Source organism: Lagopus leucura, unplaced genomic scaffold (assembly GCF_019238085.1).
Source record: "Lagopus leucura isolate 7727_CA_CO unplaced genomic scaffold, USGS_WTPT01 Super-Scaffold_100062, whole genome shotgun sequence".
Classification (NCBI taxonomy): domain Eukaryota; kingdom Metazoa; phylum Chordata; class Aves; order Galliformes; family Phasianidae; genus Lagopus; species Lagopus leucura.
The window spans coordinates 107674-129143 of record NW_024962307.1 but is presented as its reverse complement, the minus strand read 5'-3'; the positions used below and the strand labels follow the sequence as shown (position 1 = coordinate 129143).

General features: G+C 49.7%; 1 protein-coding gene across 2 annotated transcripts in view; it reads left to right on the top strand.

Annotated features, from left to right (window-relative positions):
• Positions 1-21470, top strand: part of LOXL2 (lysyl oxidase like 2) — a 41409-nt gene that overhangs the window by 7357 nt on the left and 12582 nt on the right. For both annotated transcript variants that reach the window (XR_006181570.1, XM_042886728.1), the window contains exons 3-9: positions 1408-1583; positions 9590-9801; positions 13913-14135; positions 15747-15930; positions 18460-18611; positions 18745-18912; positions 21093-21258. Coding sequence is in view for 1 of the 2 variants with exons in the window: in XM_042886728.1 (XP_042742662.1) it covers positions 1408-1583; positions 9590-9801; positions 13913-14135; positions 15747-15930; positions 18460-18611; positions 18745-18912; positions 21093-21258 (1281 nt within the window). In the remaining variant the exon portion in view is untranslated. The remainder of the gene's footprint in view (positions 1-1407; positions 1584-9589; positions 9802-13912; positions 14136-15746; positions 15931-18459; positions 18612-18744; positions 18913-21092; positions 21259-21470) is intronic.

Below are 21470 nucleotides of genomic sequence, written 5' to 3'. Positions count from 1 at the left end.
AGGAAGAGCTGTTCACCCCCAACCCAAACTGCACGTCGCTTCTATCGTGACCTTTGAAATAGCACAAGGAGGTTGCGTGGGCAATTGCAGCTTGGAAAGTTGGATCTTTCCTTTTTATAGATAGTAATAAACTCTCAGAATAGTAATGCTTGAGGTAGAATAGCTCTGCGAGAGTATGCAACTCAGCAGCCTTGTTTAATTGTCTTTTACTACGCCGTTAGTTAAATACTGGCCGGTGGAGTTTCTTTCTCCAAACTTTAAGGCCTGGCACAATGTTGATGTAACCCACAGACAGATTATTTCCACTCCAGCTGGGATAAACGTGCTGTATGTCTGTTACTTAGCCCTGCTCATTAGTGCTCACACCTATAAAACTGCCCGTTAAGGAGCAAGCAAGCCTTAAGGTTGACTTGAGTGAAACGTGAAACCTGGAATGTTGTCCCAGGCTGTGGATTTTGGCTTTTGGGGCGGAGAAGATTTCCGACAGAGAGAAAAGAGTCCATGACTTTGGAAAACAAGCCAGGAAATCTTTGCCATCTGGTTCAGTAGGTAAATCCTGATCCAGAGAGCCTGCATAGGGAGAACTGTGCCTTCCTAGGTCAGAAAGGACTCAATAGACTTAATGTTTGAGGAGCATGAGGAGGGCTGGCAGATCCACCAGCTGGCTGGTGTTGAACCAACTGAGCGTTAGGGCTGCTGGAACGAAGCTGGGAAAGCCAAGGGAAACAGCTCCCACTGCTCTTAGGAAAACTCCTTGTGGCTCTGAAGGTGGAGCAGTCCCTTCCATCCAAAGGACGCGTCCTTCAGACAAGCAGAGATTTGGGGACCCAAAAATATGGGAATTGTTTGTCGTTGCTCCTTGGAGTTCAGGGGATAAATCACAGGGGAATAAGCCGTGCCCAGCACGTTTCCAAAGGGAACGTGAGCACTTGGTAAAGGGGAGTCTGGGAGGTTCTTTGGTTCTTTGCTTGGAAAATATGACCTCGAGTTCTTGGAGTGGCAACTGTAGATTTTTGTTCCACCTGTCGGTCAGCTCCAAAGGACCTGATTTGTTTTTATACAATATACCTGTAGCTACAGTCTGGAAAGTGGATCTGGTCATTGGTTTTCAAGGAGCACACGAATAACAGGGTAACACAAATAACAGGAGGTTCCAATCAATGGTGATTTGTTAAATCTTTTGCAAAAATTTGCCTTTAAAACGTTAGGACATTGAATCAAAACTTGGAGCACTCTCATAGAAGGGATTTAATGAGGGTTTGCTGGGAAACGATGTGAGGAGAAGCCTTAAATACAGGGGGTGATTTGGTGTGATTAGAGGGCAGGGTCCAGTCAGCCAAACCCCTGATTATCACAGTCTGGATCTGCATCTTCCTGAGTCTCATTTCGATTTTCTTTCCCCTTCAGGGAAAATTTGGATGGACAATGTCCATTGCAATGGCAAGGAGACCACGCTGGCAGCGTGCACCTCCAATGGCTGGGGAGTGACAGACTGCAAACACACCGAGGACGTGGGGGTGGTCTGCAGCGAGAAGAGAATCCCTGGCTTCAAGTTTGACAACTCGTTGCTCAACCAAATAGAGGTAAATGGGCTTTAAAATTCCAGGATGGCGGTCGAGTCTTCCTTGGAGATGTCTGCTACGTGTTGTAGGTTATCTGAGCTGCACTCTATAGTGAGAGCAAATGCTTGACAGTGACTTTTTAATTGTATTTCTAAGAAAAAAGGAGAGAAGGATGTTTGCTGTACCCACAACCTTCTACCCATGTGGGTTTATTGGCCCATAGCACCGAACTGCTGAGTTTTCTTTCCCCTCATGGCTCCCTTTGGGTACTGGAAGCAAACTGGAGGTCTTTGGTGTAACGGGGGGTAGGGTTTGTAGCAAACAGGGCTTACAAGCATGGGGTTGGGAGGAATGGATTTTCAATACAAAAGGTTTTTAGGTCTGGTTAGCTAAGTAATGATGTGACTGTGATAATTCTATGGAAATAGTTCTGGGAGTGGGAGATTAGTGCTAGAAGTGATGAAATGAACATGAGCAGAGGAAAACGTAGGCTGGTCACTGGGGGAAAGGCTCTGGATTTTGGCTGAGGTTGCATCTCCAGGAGTAAAATGCCTGAATCACTGCTCAACCAGCATTGTTAGATTTCTGCAGTATAAAATTCCATGGGGGAATAATCCAGGGGGAATGCTGGGCTGGAAAGAAGCTGGGCTGAGCTCATCAAAGGAAAAAAAAAACGTTTGCTCTCTCGAATGTTCAGGTTGGAAAATATTTGTGGTGACTCAGCCAACTGCTCCCTTGTTTCAGTGTGCAGAACATCTCAAAAGAACTTCTCCACCAACCAGAGGCAAACCTTATTTTAAGCAGAGAGAGAATCCGGGGTGCATCGCATGCCACACCGTGGTTTCTGTGTGGCTCAATCTTGGCTCCGTTTGCCATCTGAAACAAAGGATGCAGCATTCTTCATCCCCTTGCAGCAAAACTGTTCTAGCTTTGCTTTGCAGTCACTGACGGGTGGAAGGCTCTGAAATTCTGCTTGTCTTGACCTGGCTTCCCTCTGCTACAGAGGAGGAAGCAAGGCTTTCCAAAAGGATCTCAATGGCCCCAGGCAGTTGCTTAGGGAGCGAGGCTCATAGAACATCAGTGATGGCTTTGACAGATGTGTGCTTTCCCAAAGCCACAGTGAATCCTTCAAAGAGAGGCCTGGAAGAAAGGATGCTTTCGTCTAGACGGAGGTCGCATCACACTGAGATGCTTTGGGTATTAATCACAAAAGCTGGGGAGGGCTCTGCTTTTCCGTTAGCTAAGCACTGGAGGTTGATTAATGAGTAGGACACGTTGGGGTGACCAAGAACTGGTTGTGCTGATGCTGTGTGGGTGTTGAGCTTCATGTAAGATAAAGAGAATGAATCACAGGACTGGAGCAGCTCATGTGGCTGAAGCCATAGGAGAAATAGGTTTGGGTGAGTTGTATCTTCCATGACCTGGGAGCTGGGTCACCATGGTAAGGGGTGAACTGCATTCCCGGAGGTGGGTGAGGAGCACTGGTGACCAAAGGCACTGGTGAGGGTAGAGAGTTTTCTCATATCCCTCTAAAGTCACAGAGAGCTGAAGGATTCTTTATTCTGCTGGTTTTAATGCTGCAGGATTAAGGCTAAAGGTGATGCGCTATGAATTTTTCAGATGCCTGTGTGGAAGCACAGCTCAGTCACAGCTAGCTGTCAAATGCTTCAGGTTTTCCACCCCCCTTCCAGCTTTTGTTCTCTTCTCTGTGTTTGCTTTATCTCATTAGCAGCTGCTGTGGCATTGCTGGGAGTCAGAGACGATGAGAGGGGTTACTCATAGGGTCACAAACCACAAACAGTGAGGTCAAAAGGCTGATGTGAATGCAAGCTGAAAGTCTTTGCCCTCTCCAGCATGCCTGGGAATTCTGCATGTCATAGCATGCATTCACTGGGGGAAACGTCATCGTTCTGTGAGCAGTTGGGCTCCTCTGGCTGCAGCCCAGCTCTTGCCCAATGGATGTTTCCCCCATTAGGATGGAATTGGAGTGAAGGACTTGAGATATTTTTTATGGACAGGTCTCTCTGCCTTCAGCTGCTGCACTGGTGAAGGCAGTGTGATAATGGTGATGCACTGATGCATTTGGTGGGAGCAGCACTTCTGTTCTGCCTTGCTGGGAAATGCGTGCTCTGGGCAGCACAGACAGCCCATCACCAAGCAAGTGCCATTGCACTCATCTTAAATTCATCATTTGGAAATTGACTTCAAGCCCTTTAGTGCTACTTTCTGTGGGGCTGCCAAGGTTGAACGGGGAAAGCCAGCAGCTATAAGGCAACGTCTGACTTCATTCTGACTCGGCTCCAGCTCGGAGGGGCTGTGCAAACTGATGTTTGCTCAAATCTGGCCCCACTTCCACTAAAATCCAGCAGGCAGAAGGATTGCACACTCTTAAAAGCAACATGAGAGCCTTCGAGCAGAGCTTATTTTTATTGGACGTTATGCATGCTTCTATTCCCCAGTTTGGAAATGCTGTAGATAAGTGGTATAGGATGAAATTTCCATCACCAGAAGCCACTTGGCTTAAATATATACATGTGTATGTATGCTCAGCCGGATCTTTTCCCATCGCAGCTCATGCTTGGAGGGTTACATCACACCTCTTCCTGTTCCTGAGCCTTTCCATTCCTGCTCCCCCAGTTCTATGCAGCAAACCCGCTCAGCCCAGCTTGAGTGGTAGGAGATACGTGACACAGAGGCAGCAGATGGGCAGGAAGAGGTTTAAAAGGACTGAGCTTAGGGCAGCTCTGAAATCAATCCATCAGCCTCTTGCTGAAGGGCAAAGTCCCGTTGTGCTTGATAATTCCAGCAGATGCTGCAGCTTCTAGCCCTGTTCTGAGGGTTGTTTCTTGGAGAGTGGTGGATGCACGGAGTGGGGCTGTTGGCTGGGATCAGCCTCCTGAGCACTGCCCATCTTCAGCAGAGCTTGCTCGAAGCAACCTGGGGCAATGACACTGAGTGCAATCCCGAGCTGCTTTTCCCCCTCCTCTCTAAAACATGTAGACTAAGTATGCAGACAGTTTCTCATTTATGGAGAGAGCTTGTGGCTTAGCCTTGTTTTACTGTGGATGTAAAGGCTGCCCACAGCCACAGGGGCAGGAGGAGACTGATTCTGGACCTGTGCTCCTCCATGCAAGCATCAGCTCATCCAACACCATGTGGCCAAATTACGGTTGGAATAACATGGGGAGTTGACTTAGCTTGTATTTCTTGGAGTAAAAGCTCCCAGGTCTGCGTGCTTGTATTCACATTTGTGAGTTATTGCATGACTTGGGAATACAACAGGCGGGCAGAGCACAGCACCTGCTTTGTTCATAATGGTGTCTCCAGGTCCAGCTGTACAGCTGCTGTGCAGATGGGGCAGGGGATGCTCTTAGGGATGCCATGCCTGAAAGCCCCACAAAGAGCAGGAAGGGAGCTGGGAGTTGAGATGCCCTTCTCTGATGTGCTGGGGGCTGGATGAGAGCAGTGCATGGTCCAAACACACACAAACCCACCTGTGACAGCACTGCTAAGACCACAGCAACCAGCTCTGCCCTGAATGCATCTCTTTAATAAATGCATTTTTTAAGCCATCCCCCAAAACATCCTTAGCAAAATATTTGTTGTCCGTCCTCTTCCTCTCTGTGCACACATCCAGGCTGCAAATAGGATGTGCTCTAAATATATCGAATAGCTGCAGCCACGGTGTTCCCAAATAGATGTGGTACCTGGGAGCAGACAGTGGGCAGACGAGGGCTGGTGGAGCAGACCGGGCTGTGCTGCTATTCCTGTCTTCCTTTTCCTTTCTGGAGCAGAAAAATCTCACTTGAAAGCCCAGTGGCTCAAAGGGTCTGGTTGTGCCGGGTTGGAAATGGGTTGAGTTTGTATTGTCTGGGGTTTGTAAGCAGCCCAGGCTGTGGGGATGAGGTTGTATAGAACTCCTCTGTGTGCTGCTGCTAAGTGCAAGGCTGAGGACGGGGACAGGGTCAGTGGGCATGGTGGGGTGGGTTGGGGTTGGCCTTGGTGATCTCAGGAGTCTTTTCCAACCTCTGTGACCACGGTGGGGATGGTTTGGGACTGGACTTCGATGACCTTAATGTTCTTTTCCAATCTGGATGATCCTACTGTGCTATGATATTTCTTGTGGCCTGGCACAAGTAGAACTGTTGTATCACCATGCAAATCAGTGGATGCTCTCTCTGTGCCATGAGGATCTGTTCCCACCACCTGAGACCAGCCCTGTCCTTGCTGTTTGAAAACCCAATGTTTGTTTACCTGTTTGTGTCAACAGGTTTTAAGCTCTTCCCCCTTCATGTAAATGTTTACCTCTCTAAGCACACACCTGTGTGCAACATAAATGCTGATGTTTGCCCAGAGAGCATCTCAGCATCTGTTCTGGAGATAGCTCAAGTCAGATGTTGATTAAACCATTGAGGTAAGCCTCTGTTTCTTCACTGCTGTAATTTTAACGTGTGTGCAGGGGTTTCTGGTGCTTGCCATCCAGCCCTTGTCTCCAGTGCCCCCTGTTAGCCTTCCTTAGCCTGCTTTGCATTGGGCTCCCACTGAAGCATTGCACAGTTTAGCAAAGGCCTCAGCTTTGTCACTTATGATCTGCACTGCGTTTGCTCCTGGAGCCTGATCCTGCGCTGCGCTCTCCTCTCTCACCCTTTTGCTCTGTGCAAACCTCAGAACAAAAAGTGCTCCTGGTCCAGTGCAGTGCAATGCTCCCAGGGCTGCTGCCTGCCCCGTACAGCCTGTTCAGTCTTGCAGCATCTCCCTCCCTGTGTTTATTTAACAGCTGGGACCTCAGCGGTGACTCAGAGGCACAGCTCCAGATGTTTAAGTCCAAACAGATTCCTCTCATTCCCATGCATGTGAAGAGAGAGCTTTTGTGAAAGCAGGGGGGCAGTGAGTATGGACTATCGAGGGACAGAGGTAGCACACAGGCTCATTGCTTTAGTTAAATCACACATCTAAACGTGTGTAACCATTGCTGGGCATCCTCAGGGCTGCTGCAAGGAGAAAGCTGTCTCTGAGCCTGGGAGGGTGGGGGGATGGTCCTTCCCATAGGAACAGATGGCAAAAGGTAGAAGGGAATGTCATAAAGTGTGGGTGTTTGCAGTCAGGGGTTGCGTTTGGTTCAGAGAGATGAAAACAAAAGAGCTGAGGCTCAGGACCGACCCCTTTTCTTCTTGCTATCCCCTGTTCTCTGAAGGTGGAATTCATGGGTTTCATAACAGAGAGGAGCAGGAGGAAGGGGAAAGGACCCAAAACAGTTTTGGGTTCTGGAGACTTCATGCAAGCAGGAGTAAAATGCCTTTGGGTTTCCTGCTGCGTTTCCTAGAGGTAGTGCTGCTCTTTGGATGGCTGCCTGGCTCCTGAAATGCTGCTGCAGGCTCTGCTTTATGGTTGCAGCACAGCTGCTCGTCTGATAGCTGCTTGGAGATCATCAGAGGGTTTACAGGTCTGCCTCAATAGCTGGCATAACAGAACCAGCAAAGCTTTCAGACAGAGGTTTCCTCGTTAACACGAGCTCTTGTTGCAGGCCTTTGTCTCCACGTGTACAGAAAGCACGCGCAGGCTGTCTGAAAGCATCTGCTCCAGCTATTAAATGTTGTTTGTTCTGATTTGGATGTGAAGTCTGTTTTCACCATCAGTCCCTCTGCTGTATGCATTGGTGTCGGGGGTAAAATACAACCTGGCTGTGCTTGCATTACTGAATACTCCCAGTGCAGAGAGAGGAAACCATTCAAGCCTGTATAGAGCCATTGGGAAGAAGGTCTTAGTGTGCTGCAGGAGGAAGGAGGGCTTACTTTGATCCGTTGTTCTTTATTCTCCCAGTATAAATCCAAGATCAGCAGCACACTGAATTCTTCTCCTGGATGTTTTGCTGTTTGTTCAAACCCAGAGCAAAGCCTTGAGCTCACAGAGTCACAGAATGTCTGGAGTTGGAAGGGACCCATTGGAACCATCAAGTCCAACTTGCTGTGCCAGAAGTTCTATGAGCGAAAAGTGCTGGAGGTTTTGCTGCTGCTTGGATGCAATTCCTGCCTTAGGGTCATTGCAGAAGCACTTTGATCCCTCTGCATTGATCTGCAATGATCCTCTCATTGCTCAACCTGCAGAAAGGGTCTGAGAATCTTTCCTTTCTCCCATCTTATGAGGGCTGTATTTGTCTTGGAGGCTTTTCAGCTTTGTCGCCCCTGCAATAAGGGAGCATTCATCTTGCTGAAGACTTCTACTGCAGCAGTGAGCAGTAATGGCTTAATGATGACTAATGAGTGCAGCACAGGGTAACGATTCTGCTGCGGAAGCACCAGGCAGATGTTTCACATCTGGACCGTTGCTCTGCATGAGGCACACGGAGCAGTGCCACCGTGCAGCTTCTTTGCAATGTGTGCATCTCAGAGCATCGTTCCTGGAGGTGATGCCACACTTTGCTCTGAATGTTTCTGTTCCTTTAGTATGTGCTGTCGAGATGTCTCAGTTGGTTCCTGCGTGGGACCCTTTTTCTGAACACCTGAATGCCTCAGATGTGGCAAATCTTGGATACTGTTGTGTCGTTTGCTTTCTTCTCAAGGGCTGTAGGAGCTTTCCAGACCTAAGCCTGAGCTGTCAACTCACTGTGTTCATCCCTGCACAGAGTCACCGGGGCTGTCCCATGGGTGCTCCTGCTGTGGAGGGCTGAATTCCAGCAGATGGAGGTGAAAAGGAGATATCAGCCAAGTAGTAAATGCAGTCAATAATAAATGTATGTAAAGGTTTGCCCAAGGCTGGGAGTAAGGCCCAGCCTCTCCCTGCAGTTGGTTTCAATTTGCCCAAGGCTGTGATTCCCATCAGTGCTGGGGGATGGATGTGCCACGTGTGATTCTCGGAGCTGCATCAGCCCTGCAGTGCTCTTCCTGCCCCAAATACCTGCGTGCCACCCGCAGAGGCTGTGTCTCTTTAAAGCTTTCGGCCCCCTCCTTTTCCAAGTGATGGAGGGGAGGGCAGGATTCCTCAGATCTGATGTAACCCTGAGCAGAACCACGTGGCTTCGTACATTTTTGACAATAAAAGCTCTCCTGGAAGCAAGCAATAAAATTTTCAGTAGCTCCTTTGTAATTGCTTGCCACAGCAAATATTTTCCAGTCAGCCTTTGCTTTGGGCTCAGGTCCCTGCAAGGTTTCTGCAGCATCCTCACGTAGGCTCCAAAATGCAAAATCCATTCGACCTCCCCGACTCGTTTGCTGCAGGAGGAGCTCAGCTTGCAGAAATGGGGGTATCTCTGTGCCAACAGTGTGGGGATGGGAGCCCAGAGGGACCCCCAGCTCGGTCCCCTGCCAGTGCTCTGTGCCAGTAATCAGCCCCACCACAGCTCACTCCAGTAGTGGCCAAAACCTATACATGTAGTGAGGTCACTGCTTCTGAAATCAACACTTTCAATGAATTTCAGTAACAGAGGGGAGTTATTACATAGCCATTCATTCACACGTGTATGTGTGTATATACCCACCTGAAGGACAGAGGAAGGAATTGCACAAGGTAGAAAGGCTTGTTTGCTTCATGGTTGTCATTGAATTGATTGAATTGGAAGGGACCCTTAGAGGCCATCTGGTCCAAACCCCCTGCAGTGAACAGGGACACCCACAGCTCAGTGGGGTGCTCACAGCCCTGCCAGCCTGACCTCGGGTGTCTGCAGGGATGGGGCATCCACCATCTCTCTGAGCAACCTGTGCCAGCGCTTCATGGAATAGAATTATAGTCATTAAGGTTGGAAAAGACCTCCAAGATCCCAAAGTCCAAATCCCAACCCACCGTACCTGCAGAACCGTCAAGGTTGGAAAAGATCACTAAGATCCCCAAATCCAACCCCAGCCCGCCCCCACCGTGCCCATTCACCGTGTCCCTCAGTGCCACATCTTCACGTTCCTCGAACAGGAACAAAGATGCCACCACACCTCTGGACTTTTCCCAAACAGCCCTCATCACTGCGAGCACAACAGCTCCCCCTTCCCCAGCAGCTTCATTGCAAGCCTGCATCATTCCTCTTTCTTTTCCACCCACAGAACATGAACATTCAGGTGGAGGACATCAGGATCCGGCCCATCCTCGCCACCTATCGCAAGCGGGTGCCCGTCACGGAGGGTTATGTGGAGGTGAAAGAAGAAGGGACCTGGAAGCAGATCTGTGACAAGCACTGGACCATGAAGAATTCCCGAGTCGTCTGCGGCATGTTTGGGTTTCCGAGCGAGAGGAAATACAACACCAAGGTCTACAAGTAAGAGCAGAGCTCTGTGTGTTTCTTTCAGCACTCGGGGCCTTGTTCAGAAAGCCCAAATTGTCAAATGGCACTGGAGACCTTGAGGTAGAGTAAGCTCTGACTGCTTAGTTCCTTCAGATCAGGTTTTCCTACTGTGTAAATACTTGAGATGTCAGGTATTTCCTTGGGTGGGCAGGGGTGGTTTGCTCCCCAACCAAGAGTATCTCTGTTAGTAGCTGGTAGCTCCTGCAGTAGATGTGGGCATTCAGCCCAGTGCATCCCTTTGTTTGCACCTATTAGCAACGGGTTCAGGTCCTGTGTTGTGTGCAGGGTTGGGTGGACACGAGCAAAACCCATCATCTGTGAGCTGAGCTCAGTGCTTCCATCTCTTTGCAGAAAGCTGTAGGGTCAGGTCTTGTGCTGAAGGCTCCGTTGGGAGAACCTTGGAACAAAGCAGGCTTTTGTTGGCTGCACTGCCCATATTGCTTGTGTTCCTCAGTCCTGGTCTTGCTCCTCCAATGTCATGCTTACCCCCATCAAGCAGCTGCTCTCCGATTTAGGGCAGTTGTGATTTCAGTGTTATATGTATATATATGATATATATGTTTCATATATATATATATATTTATTTAATATTTCTTTAAAATGAGAGGAGGAAATGGTGATCCCAAGGGAGAAAGAGCATCGTGCCTTCGAGAGCCTCAGGCTGAGCAGTTCAGGCTGTGTTTCTCCATCCTGAAAGCTGGGAGCTCCGGCCTTTTGTTGTTGTTGTCAATGCTTTTTGTCACCATCCTTCATCACAGACATAGATCTTCCTACGCTGTTCCCTAGGAATAACACCCCAGAGCAGATGCAAAATAGTTTAAGCTCAATTCTGCCTCATTTTTCCCTCTGCTTTGTGACCCAGGAGTGGGAAAGTGTCAGTCGGTGAAGGGGAAGCTCTCCAGGCAGGAGCTGTGGTTTTCCTGTTCTTTTTGGCCTCTGCGTTGCTATTTCTGAAAGCTCCCCCTGGAACCAGCTGGCCGAGTCTCATTTATTTTGTTAGAAAGACGGTGATCAATAGAAGAGGTCTTTGGGCTGGGAGAGCGTAAAGCCATATAGCAGCAGAAAGAATATAAAGTGAATAACCCAGGTGGAGCTCTGCTTTTGGGCACCCCGGGGAGCCAAGCAGGGAGCTGATAATTGCTAGCAGGCAGTTGTTATCCATAGGAACGTTTGCTCCCATCAGTGCAGCAAATTCAGACCTGAGATTCCCATTCCTTGCACCAGAACAGGAGGACAGAGCGCTTCTAGTAAAACAAAGCAGATTTTTCCTGCTTCTCAGTTATGGCATTTCCAAGAAGAGCATTAACTTTAGCAGCTGGAGCCATCTGCCCTAAATAAAAGGATGCGTGGTAATTGTCCCGTCTCTTGCAACAGCCCTCTCTGCATGATGGAAAAGCTGATGCACAGTGCTTCAGCAGCACTGAAAATCCCATTCACTGGAGCTGGAGTCATGAATATGCAACGCAAACCACCAGGCTCGTGCACCTCTGCTACCAAAACACATCTTGTGGTTCGTTTTAATGAAGACCCAAACCATCCTCATTGGTGAGCTGAGCTCGCCGGTGCTCAGCTCCGCGGCTGCGCTGTGGTGGGAGGTGAAATGATGTGCAGATGGATCTGGCTTGAAAGAAAACAAGTTAGTTCATCGTTGTCACCGTGCCAGGGTTTTATTCCTGAATGCGACTCAGGCTCTGCAGTTGACAGCACGATTTATGTTCGGAAACGAAACAAATCTTCAACGTTGTTTCCATGTTCTTGTTCGTGCTTCAAAGCGGTTTTATATAAGAGCTGTTTGTTAATTCCTCCTCCTCCCTGCTCTGAGCAGCATTAAATGCATCCTGCTGACAGGGACGGCGCGAGCGGAGAAGTCTAAGGCAGAGAATGAGCCCGATGCCTTCCTGATGTTCTCCTACAGCTTTTGTCCAACAGCAGTCATGGTGCGGCCAAAGGAGTGGATGATTTGCCCATGGGTGGCCAAAGGGTGGAGGGAAGAGCTCAGCAGTTCCATCACGCTTTGTTCAGTGCCTGCCTGAGTAGCATCTCTCAGTTTAACCAATCTGAGTTGTATATTTGGTCGCCTGTGTGGGGCTTGCGGTAGAAATCCTGATGGTTTGGATTCTCTCCAGCAAAGCCAGGGTCCTAAGGGCTCCAGGAGAAGGTCAGGGCCCAAAGAAGAACTCTCCAGCTGCCATTCAGTGTGCCATGGGTGACTTTCCCAGCACGTGTGTGATTTGCTCTCTGCTCTCCTTGTCCTCTCCGACGTGTTCTTACAAAGCCATGCCCTGTGATGCTTCCCACAGCCCTCAGGCTTAACCTGTGGCTTTTTTTCAAGCTTACTCAGTGAAGATCCATCTCTTCTGACATCCTTGGGTTCCAGCATGACCTCGAATTGGCTGAACTCAGCATGGCTGCTCACTCACCCCTCTGATCTGAGCAGCGTTGTGCTTGGCTTGCACCAAGGCCAGCAAGAGGTGGGCTGCACCCTTTCTGTGCTAAATAGCAAGAATGCCCCGAGTTTCTGTCTGTAGAGATCATCTGCATTCTGCTGTTTTTCACATATCCATTCTGGGGAAGTGAGGTGGGGCTTCTCTGGCTCTTTTTCCCCAGCTTACCAGGGGCTGCTAACACCATCCAGATGTTCGTGCCTCATAAAGTTTCCAGGATGAGGTCATTGTTTGCTATTCTAAGGCATCCCCGTAGTTACTGCTTAAGACAGGCCGTGTTTCTTGTCTGCTTCGGAGTTCAGAGCTCACTGTATGTGTGTGTGGGGGGGGGTTCCTCGGTCAGAACACTCCTCCTGGTTCTCACTTCCAGTGCACAGAATGGTGAAGCAGAACCAGAGGAGTAAAGTCACTGCGTGACGATCTTGCAGATGTTCTCCAGTGTGTAGCATCTGCCTGTAACCCTAATGTCTGCCCTGGGGCTCTGTGGTCTCCCCATCATGTGGTGCAATTGCCTCTCTGTCTCCAGCCTGCCTGTGCCCAGCCTTACCTCCAGCCTGGAGAAATGGGGCTCCAGGCAGGATTTGCTGGTGGCTCTGAGCCTGGGCAGCTGCTGGGCTCATCAGCAGAGATTTATGAGCAGGAGAAGATCCACAGTGGCACAAAATAGTTCACACGGCACCACCGAAGAGCATCACCTGGGACAACCTGGCCAAGTCACCGGTTTGGTTTCAAGCAACCAACCTGGAAAAATGCTCCTTGGTTTCTTTACCAGATCCTGGCCAAGCTCTCCGTCCCACTCACCGGTCAGCTCTGCTGTTGTCTCTCCTTGCACTGTGCTCTGCGTTTGTTCACAGCAAACCCTGGAGCGAGGAGCAGCACAGGGATCCAGCAGAGCCACGTCAGATCCCAGCAAGGCGTTGGCTCCCAGCACCTCTGCTTCCTTCAGCTTCTCACATTTCCCTTTCAGCAGTGCCCTGATCCATATTTACACTTCGCTGACTGTTTCAGCCCTGATACAGCTAGGATGAATCAGGGATGCTTTCTTTTCCCGTTTATCACACATGCCCCTTCCCTTTAGCAGTCCCTGGAACAGCTCCAGTTTGGGAGCAAGAAGCAGGAACTGCTGCCAAGCTCCTCTGTTGCAAACATGTAAGCAAGGAGATTTCTCTCACTCTCAGATACTGCTTTCAAGCTCACAGTTGTTCACAGTGCAGCTCTAAGAAGCGGGAGAGCCATAGCACTCTGCAGCCTATAGGGGATGGCCAGCAAGGGGAGCAGCTCATTCTGGGAGAGGTTTTTTGGGGGACGTGTTAGCATGCTGCCTTTTGAGTTAATAGACCCTTGGATTCTTGAGTGACAACGTAACAGAGGGTCACTGTGAGTGTGAATGGAGCAGCTCTCCATCCATCCTTGCTCCATCCATCCCTGCCCATCCATCCCTGCTCGCTCCATCCATCCCTGCTCCATCCATCCCTGCTCCATCCATCCCTGCTCCATCCATCCCTGCCCATCCATCCCTGCCCATCCATCCCTGCTCCATCCATTTAATTACAAGGCGTTCTTCTCCCAAATGCACCTCCATCGGTGCAGCTCCTCCAGATTCTGGCTCTTCTATTTCTCTCCCCTTTGGTTTCTTTCAGAATGTTTGCCAGCAGAAGGAAGCAGCATTACTGGGCTTACTCCATGGACTGCACTGGGAACGAGGCACACATCTCCAGCTGCAAACTGGGCAACCACCTCAACGTGGACATGGAGAAGAATGCAACATGTGACAACGGGATGCCCGCAGTGGCCAGCTGTGTCCCCGGCCGTGCTTTTGCCCCCAGCAGCCACAGTGGCTTCCGAAAAGCCTTCAGGCAGGAGGTGAGCAGGGAGCAGGAAGGATAAACCGGCAGAGCTCTGCACGGTGCCTTCCTCGCAAGGACGTGGTGCCAGGCTTGGAAGGGCAAGCAAATAAATGTGTCACGTTTCTGTCTGCTCCAGCCAATTGAATGAGTGCCCATTGCTGCTGGGCTTTGCTGTTTTGCAGTCAATTAAATGCTGCTGAGCTCTGTCTCCTGTAGAGATCCAATAGAAGTGAGGTTGTATTTCCACTACTCTCGTGTTTTCTGCAAAGAAGGGCCCTGAGAAGGAGGGAAAACCTGCAGGAGAGGTCGGGAGAGCTGTGTTTGTTTAGTCTAGCAAAGAAGGCTGAGCATAGCATAAAAATCCTCAGCTATGCAAAAGGCTGTTAGAAAACAAGCCCGGATTCGGCTGCTCTTGGTGTCAGTGGGGCAAATGAATGGGGAAGAATAACAAACATGTTTTAGGTTGATGCCTAAGGAAATCCTCTGTCTGTAAGGTATGTGCACCTTTAGGGGGTGATTGCAGAGCTGCAGGCCCTTAATACTGGGTTGGTATTTTGCACTGTGGATCTCCAGGTAGCCTGCATTCCCCAGCACTGTGCTGTTGTGACTGTAGGAGTGGGTTTTTTCTGGGTTCAGAAGACCCCAGAGAGTTCCCTAAAATCCCACTCTACAAGAAGCCATAAGGATTTAGGTCTCGGGGTGAAAGGTCTTGTAAATCATTGCTAATCTTCTGAGCCATGCATGCTGCCAAGTAATTCTTTAAGCCTTTGTGTTGGCTTTGGATATCCTTTGCGTGACCCCAAGCTTGGAGAACTGCGTATGCTTCCAGCTTTAAAAGTGAGGGTTTCAGTGCTCTCAGGCTCTGCAGACTTCACTTGGTGTTCCCACAGCTCACCCCACATCTCTCGGGTGCTGCAGCAGATGGAGGGCTGCTCTGCTTGGCACTGGGATGGAGCACCTCCATCCCATTGGGAGGGAAGGACTGCGAGACTGCTGCAAAGCTGCTGTTGACCCCATTTTTGGGGGGGGGTCCTTGATCTGTGAAGGGTATCAAGGCTGGTAGATCCCCAAGGGCATCTAGTTCAAGCTGCAGCAAAGTGCTCACAGGTGTCTTTGATCCAAGCTGCCAGCATTTTCAGAATGAAGAGTTATTGTAAGAATGAGACTTGCAAAGGGCTTGGTAGGAAAGCAGCAAACTGCTGGCCGTTAGCTAATTAATGCAACTAATTTCATCTTAGGGAGATGGCCACCACTTCATTTCATGGCGGTGATGGGTTGACGGTTAGAACTGATTGGCCTTGACGATCTTAGGGGTCTTTTCCAACCTCAAAGATTCTATGATTCTGGGGGCACAGTGGGAATGGGGTGATGGTTGGACTTCTTGGTGATCTTAGAGGTCTTTCCCAGCCTTAATGATTCCATGATTCAATGGCCATAGGGGCGATGGGTTGATGGTTGGATCTGATGATCTCAGTGTTTTTTTTCTTACTGATTCTATGATTTATCTCATAATACAAAAACTTGCCTTCAGCTGAGATGCTTAGCTGCTTTGTATTCAAGGTCTGCTCTTGAGTTCTTTTGCACACACGAGGAGAACTGCAGTGTCTCTTCCATCCATGTCTTCCAGCAACCTCTGGTGAGGCTGAAAGGAGGAGCCAACACCGGCGAGGGCCGAGTGGAAGTGCTGAAGAATGGGGAGTGGGGCACGGTGTGCGACGACAACTGGAACCTGGTGTCTGCCAGCGTGGTGTGCAGGGAGCTGGGCTTCGGCAGCGCCAAGGAGGCGATCACGGGGGCAAGGCTGGGGCAAGGTAAGGGCAGGGGAGCTCTGGGGACCCTCCGTGTCCCGTTCTCTCCTGAGAGCCCCTTCATGATCCAGAGCAGCGTGTTTTCGCTGGGATGTTTGTTTCGGGTGCCAAGAATTTCCTGTCTCCTCTTAGTAAGTCTCCTGAGGCCGTGCCTTAGGGAGCCGTTCAGGATTCATTGAAAGAATTCTGGTGCCGATGAGTTTAACCTTCCCCTCAAACAGCTGTTCCAGTAATTACTTCTTCGTTATCGCATCCGTTGCACTCAAAGTCTCTTTACAAGTTCTCCAGATGCACATTACTAGAAGGCTCCTGGCAAAAGTGGGTCTTGGACATAGACCTCAGGCACTCTCCAATTTAAGCCCTGAACCTTAATTTAGCCTGCTAAAAATAGGAGGGCTGTTTGCACGACTCTGAGCCAGCTTGGGTTTGGATTTCCTGTAACTGGGAGTTGGTTCAAATCCCAAACTCTGGTAAATGGCAACTCAAAGCCTAACGTTTGCCCTCTCAAGCCAACTGCTGATTGCCTTCATGTAAACCCTACAAATAATGACACCAAACCTAACCCCTTATAGTGAAACGCAATGAGCAGGTGGTATTTCTTCAGACCAGCATGGCTTGGAGAAAGTGCAAGACAAGGAGAGCTTTAAAATGGGACTTATCTGTTGGATTTGCAAAACAAACGAACAGAAACCCAAGAATGATGCGCTGGGATGTGCAAGGTGAAGCACACAGGGATGGGCTGATTGTTGCAGGTAGTAGTTAGTGAATAGCAATCCCAATTAAAACAAAAGGGATCGACTTCTGAAAGGCGCTTGGTCCAGCGGTGTGAATGTGCTATCCATTGCAATGTCCTTAGGAGAACCAGGGTAAAAGCCCAAGCAGTGGGAGAATATGTTTGTTGGGTATACAGCCCTAATTCTGTTCTTCTGGTAAAGGCAATGGCATGGGGAAAACACAGAGCTGTGGCCCTGCCCTCTGGCTTTGTCATCTCCTTGGTATGACGTTGTCAGGGTAGAATGTGAGGCTGGATGTGTGTTGCGTTCTTGGTGCATCACCCTCCAATTCTGGTCAGCACCATTCCTCATACAGAACTGCTTACAGGGCAGTGTTGCCGTTTCCAGCTGCAGACCACTAACTGGATTTTAATGAGAGCAACAAAAAACCAGATGTGCGTGCCACACATCTGCAGAAATATGCTGGAGAGCTCTTGTTGTTGTTGTTGTTGTTGTTGTTGCACTTTCCCAGTCCTTGTGCTGCAGTCTGTGGAGGTGAGGGGTTCACCAGGCACATCATTAAGCTGTCACTCAGGGTGAGGGATCTCAGTCCCAGGTGTGCTGGCTGCCATGAGGTTAGGAAGGCTCCAACTGGCAACAGAAAAAGGTTTTTGAGCAAAGGATCCCGCCTCCCATCAGCAAACCAATTATCTTTTCCTGCCTTCCAGAGCCAGCCCTTTGCTTTGAAGGCTAAAAGGAGCAGGCTTGGAGTTGGGTGACACGTTCCTCCGCAGAGAGGTGAGCACCAAGTGGCTCACGGTGAAGCAGTGCTGGTGGGATGCAGTCGGTGGAGCTGCCACCATCTTCTTTTGGGCAACTGGTGTCACCTCTGGGAGACCCACTGGGGCAGTGGGTGTCATTTCAGTGCCTTGAGCTGGGCCCTAATTTATGTGTGTGGTGTTGGTCAGCCCCCTCTGGCTGTTGGGAGTGGGTGGTGGTGGCCATCGCCGACACACAGATGTTCCTTTCTTGTCCATGTGTGTCCATCAGCAATTATGGGAACTGGTTTGCATAGGCTCCAGAAAATACTCTGTTTTGTGATAAAAAATCTGATTAATTCCCTCAAAGCTTCTTTCCAAGTGGATTTGGGCTCAGTTTGGAATCAGGACGTAGGATTTCTATAGGATAATTACCTTCTCATGCGCCTTCTCTCCCTTCAGGGTCTCTTTGGAAGTGGCAGTTGTGCACTGTGAGTTCACAAGGATGGAACCAATTATTCCTTTCCGATTTCTGCCCCACTGCCTTAGCACCATTTTCTGCAGCAACAAAAGCCAATGATTCCCTTCCTGTCTTGTTACCAGTCTTGTCATAGTCGCTTGCCCCACAGTGTTTCACCGACCTCTTGCACATCCCCGTGTTGCTCCATTTTGCTGTCCCAGTGAATGTGTCCATGTTGCATCTAAATGTCAGGTTTTGACCAAGAACAGATTCCTGTCACACAAACCCAGCCAAAAGGTCGTAATTTTTGTGAATTGCTCCAGCTGAAGTTTGTAAATTATGTAACAACGGAAACTTGGCTTTTTCTGCAGCGTGTGGCTCCCGGAGACTACTGGAAAGAATGTGAAATGGTAAAATTAATAATGATAATCTTGCAGCTCTTTTATTTTTTACAAGAAATCGCTGGGATTTTTTTTTTTCAGGATCACCTTGTTTTGAATGCTAGAGGTCTGCAAAGTGTTAGCAAACAGTTATTGGATAGTTCTCCACTCCCCAGTAGCACGGGCAGAAGATATGACCTTATTTTCTTCCCCTCCCGAAGGCATGGGTCCAATCCATCTCAACGAAATCGACTGTACAGGATTTGAGAAATCCATCACAGACTGCAAGTTCAACATGGAGTCGCAGGGCTGCAACCACGAGGAAGATGCTGCTGTGAGATGCAACGTTCCCGCGATGGGTTTCCAGAACCAGGTGAGAGAAGCCCAGAAGCTTAAACTCCTGAGCCTCGAAACTGACCTGTGATCCTTGCCCAGCTGCTGTGTCACCTCTGCTTGCAGTGACATTTACTGAATGGAGGGTTTGTGGGGGTTTTTTTGCCCTACAGCTGCGCCTGGTTGGTGGTCGCAACCCATACGAGGGTCGGGTGGAGGTGTTGGCTGAACGCAACGGCACGCTGCGCTGGGGCACGGTTTGCAGCCAGGGATGGAGCACTGTGGAGGCCATGGTGGTGTGCAGGCAGCTGGGGCTGGGCTTCGCCAGCCATGCCTTCCAGGTGGGTCCCCATAAGCATGGGTGGCACGGGTGAGGTTGGGTAGAATCATTATGGTTGGGAAAGACTTGTAAAGGTCTTCAAGATCATCAAGTTCAAACATCAGCCCATCCCCATCATAGAATCATGAAGGTTGGAGAAGACCTCTATAAGAGCCAAGTCCAATTATTGACCCATCACCACCATGTCCTGAGATAGAACTATTAAGGTTGGAGAAGACTTCTGCGATCACCAACTGTAACCCACCCGTAGAATTATTAAGGTTGGAAAAGGCCTCTACAATCACCAAGACCAATTACTGACCCATCGCCACCATGTCCCCAAATAGAATCTCAGAATCATTAAGGATGGTGAAGACCTCCAAGACCCCCACGTCTAACCCCAACTCATCCCCACTGGCCATGTCCCTCAGTGCCGTATCTCCACAGCTCTTGGACACCTGCAGGGATGGTGACCTCATTACCTCCCTGGGCAGCCTGTGCCAATGCCTGACCACTCTTTCAGAGAAGAAATCTTCCCTAATATCCAACCTGGTCCTTGTTCTTCACTGGGTCACACTGGGATTTGAGCTGAGGGAGGTTGGAAGCCAATTTTCTCCTGGTGTCAAATCACCAGGAAAACAATTTGATTTTGCTCCCTTAGTTACTTCTCAGTGCAGCACATGGTGCGGCTGCATGCTAGCTCCCTGGGTTGTTGGTGGCTTTTGCTTCTGTGATGACAAATGCCCTTAAGCCTCCCTCCTCACGCATGACCAAGAACAGCACTTAAAAGGGATAAAAGCCACCAGCTAGCACGTTTGGGACAACCACAGAAGAATGAAGTGTTCTTTCTCAGCAAAGCTCCTTGGCGCAGGGAGCAGCAGCCTGCTGTGCTGGCTGTAGGAAAGCGAGCAGCAGCCCCAGAAATAGGACTGCATGCAGGGCAACAGAAGCTTGCCACCCCAATAAAGGACACAGACCAATAATCCTGGTGCAAGACGTGCTCCTGAACTGATGCACCCCTCAAGGATCACAAGGGCAGGCAGCTTTTGCAAGGAAATGTACAACTGCCTTTACTGCAGTTCCTGGTGTTGGCACAACGGCTCCCCAAAGGAACTGGCTTCTCTCTGGGAAAGCAGTCCCCTGCCAGAGCTGTTCTCGTGCAAAGTGGCCCCTGAAAGTGGAGCTTCAGGGAAAATGTGGCTTGCGCTGCCACCGAGTAAATAAAATTCAAGTGGGCTTTCACTGATAGAAGGAAAACTATTTTCCCCCAAACAATTGCCAGAAAGCCAGAACTTGGGTGCAGAAGCAAAAAGCAGCGCAGAGCATCTCCTCGCAGGGAGCAGAGGCTGTGCCACACTCCAGCATTTTGGTGCTGTGTCCAATCCGCTGGGCTTCTGACCAAGCCGGGATGCCAGGAGGACATACCAGGCTCCTGAGCAAGCAGATTGCCATGGCTTTTAAGTGTTGCTCATGGCCAGAGAGGGAATCTGGGGTCTGATGCCTTAGGAGGGAGGAGGCTGGAGCTTTGCTGCAAGCTGGTTCCTCCAGCTGACTGCTTGCACAGCTGCCAAGCGGAGCACAAGAGCTGAGGATAGCCACGTCCCTTCAATGCTGGCCTTTCCAGCTCTGTTGACACAGCCCTGAGAGTCCAGTGAGAAACAAGACATTTTTTCCTTTAGCTGAGACTGTTGGTATTTAGAACAGAAAAGGCTCTTATGCGTATCCCGGCTGCAGCAGCGACGCGAGCATAAAGCTACACTGTGTAGAACAGGGCAGCCCTGTGTGCAGGGTGTTGCTAACAGGGTTAACAAACAGCCTGTTGCAATGGAAGCAATGGTGCAGATGGGTTCTCTTTTCCTAGAAACGTTTCCAGTTTGGGCACTAATGCAAGGACGAAAATTCTTCTTCTTCTTTCTTCCCTTCACCCAAGCTTTGCCATTGCAGTTTCATTGGGGCTACAGAAGGTTTTGAGAAGGTGAGAGATGCTGATCAGCAGCATCCTGCCTCCATTCCTCTGCACTGACACAAACCAACAGCTCCATCAGGAACCCCAATCCCTTAATAGAGGGCACCGAGCAAATCTGCCTCTGATGCAACCTCATGCATGCAGGGAGAACACAAGTTATTCACAAGGATACACAATTATTCCCATAGCAACCCATGAAATGGAGTGTAAACGCCTCATTCTATCCCTCTGCCCAGGAAACCTGGTACTGGCATGGAGATGTCAGTGCTGACAGCGTGGTCATGAGTGGGGTCAAGTGCTCAGGGACGGAGATGTCCCTGGCCCACTGTCGTCATGATGGAGCCGATGTCTCCTGTCCTAGAGGAGGAGGTCGCTTCGGTGCTGGCGTGTCCTGTTCAGAGAGTGAGTTGTCATAAAATCACAGGTTGGGTTGGGTAGGAAGGGACCTTAAAGATGATAGAATCATAGAGTGGGTTGGGTTGGAATGATGCTGGGAGACGATAGAATCTCAGAATAGTTGGGTGGGGTGGAAGGGTCCTTAAAGGCCATAGAAGCAGAGGATGGGTTGGGTGGAAGGGTCCTTAAAGGCCATAGAAGCATAGGATGGGTTGGGG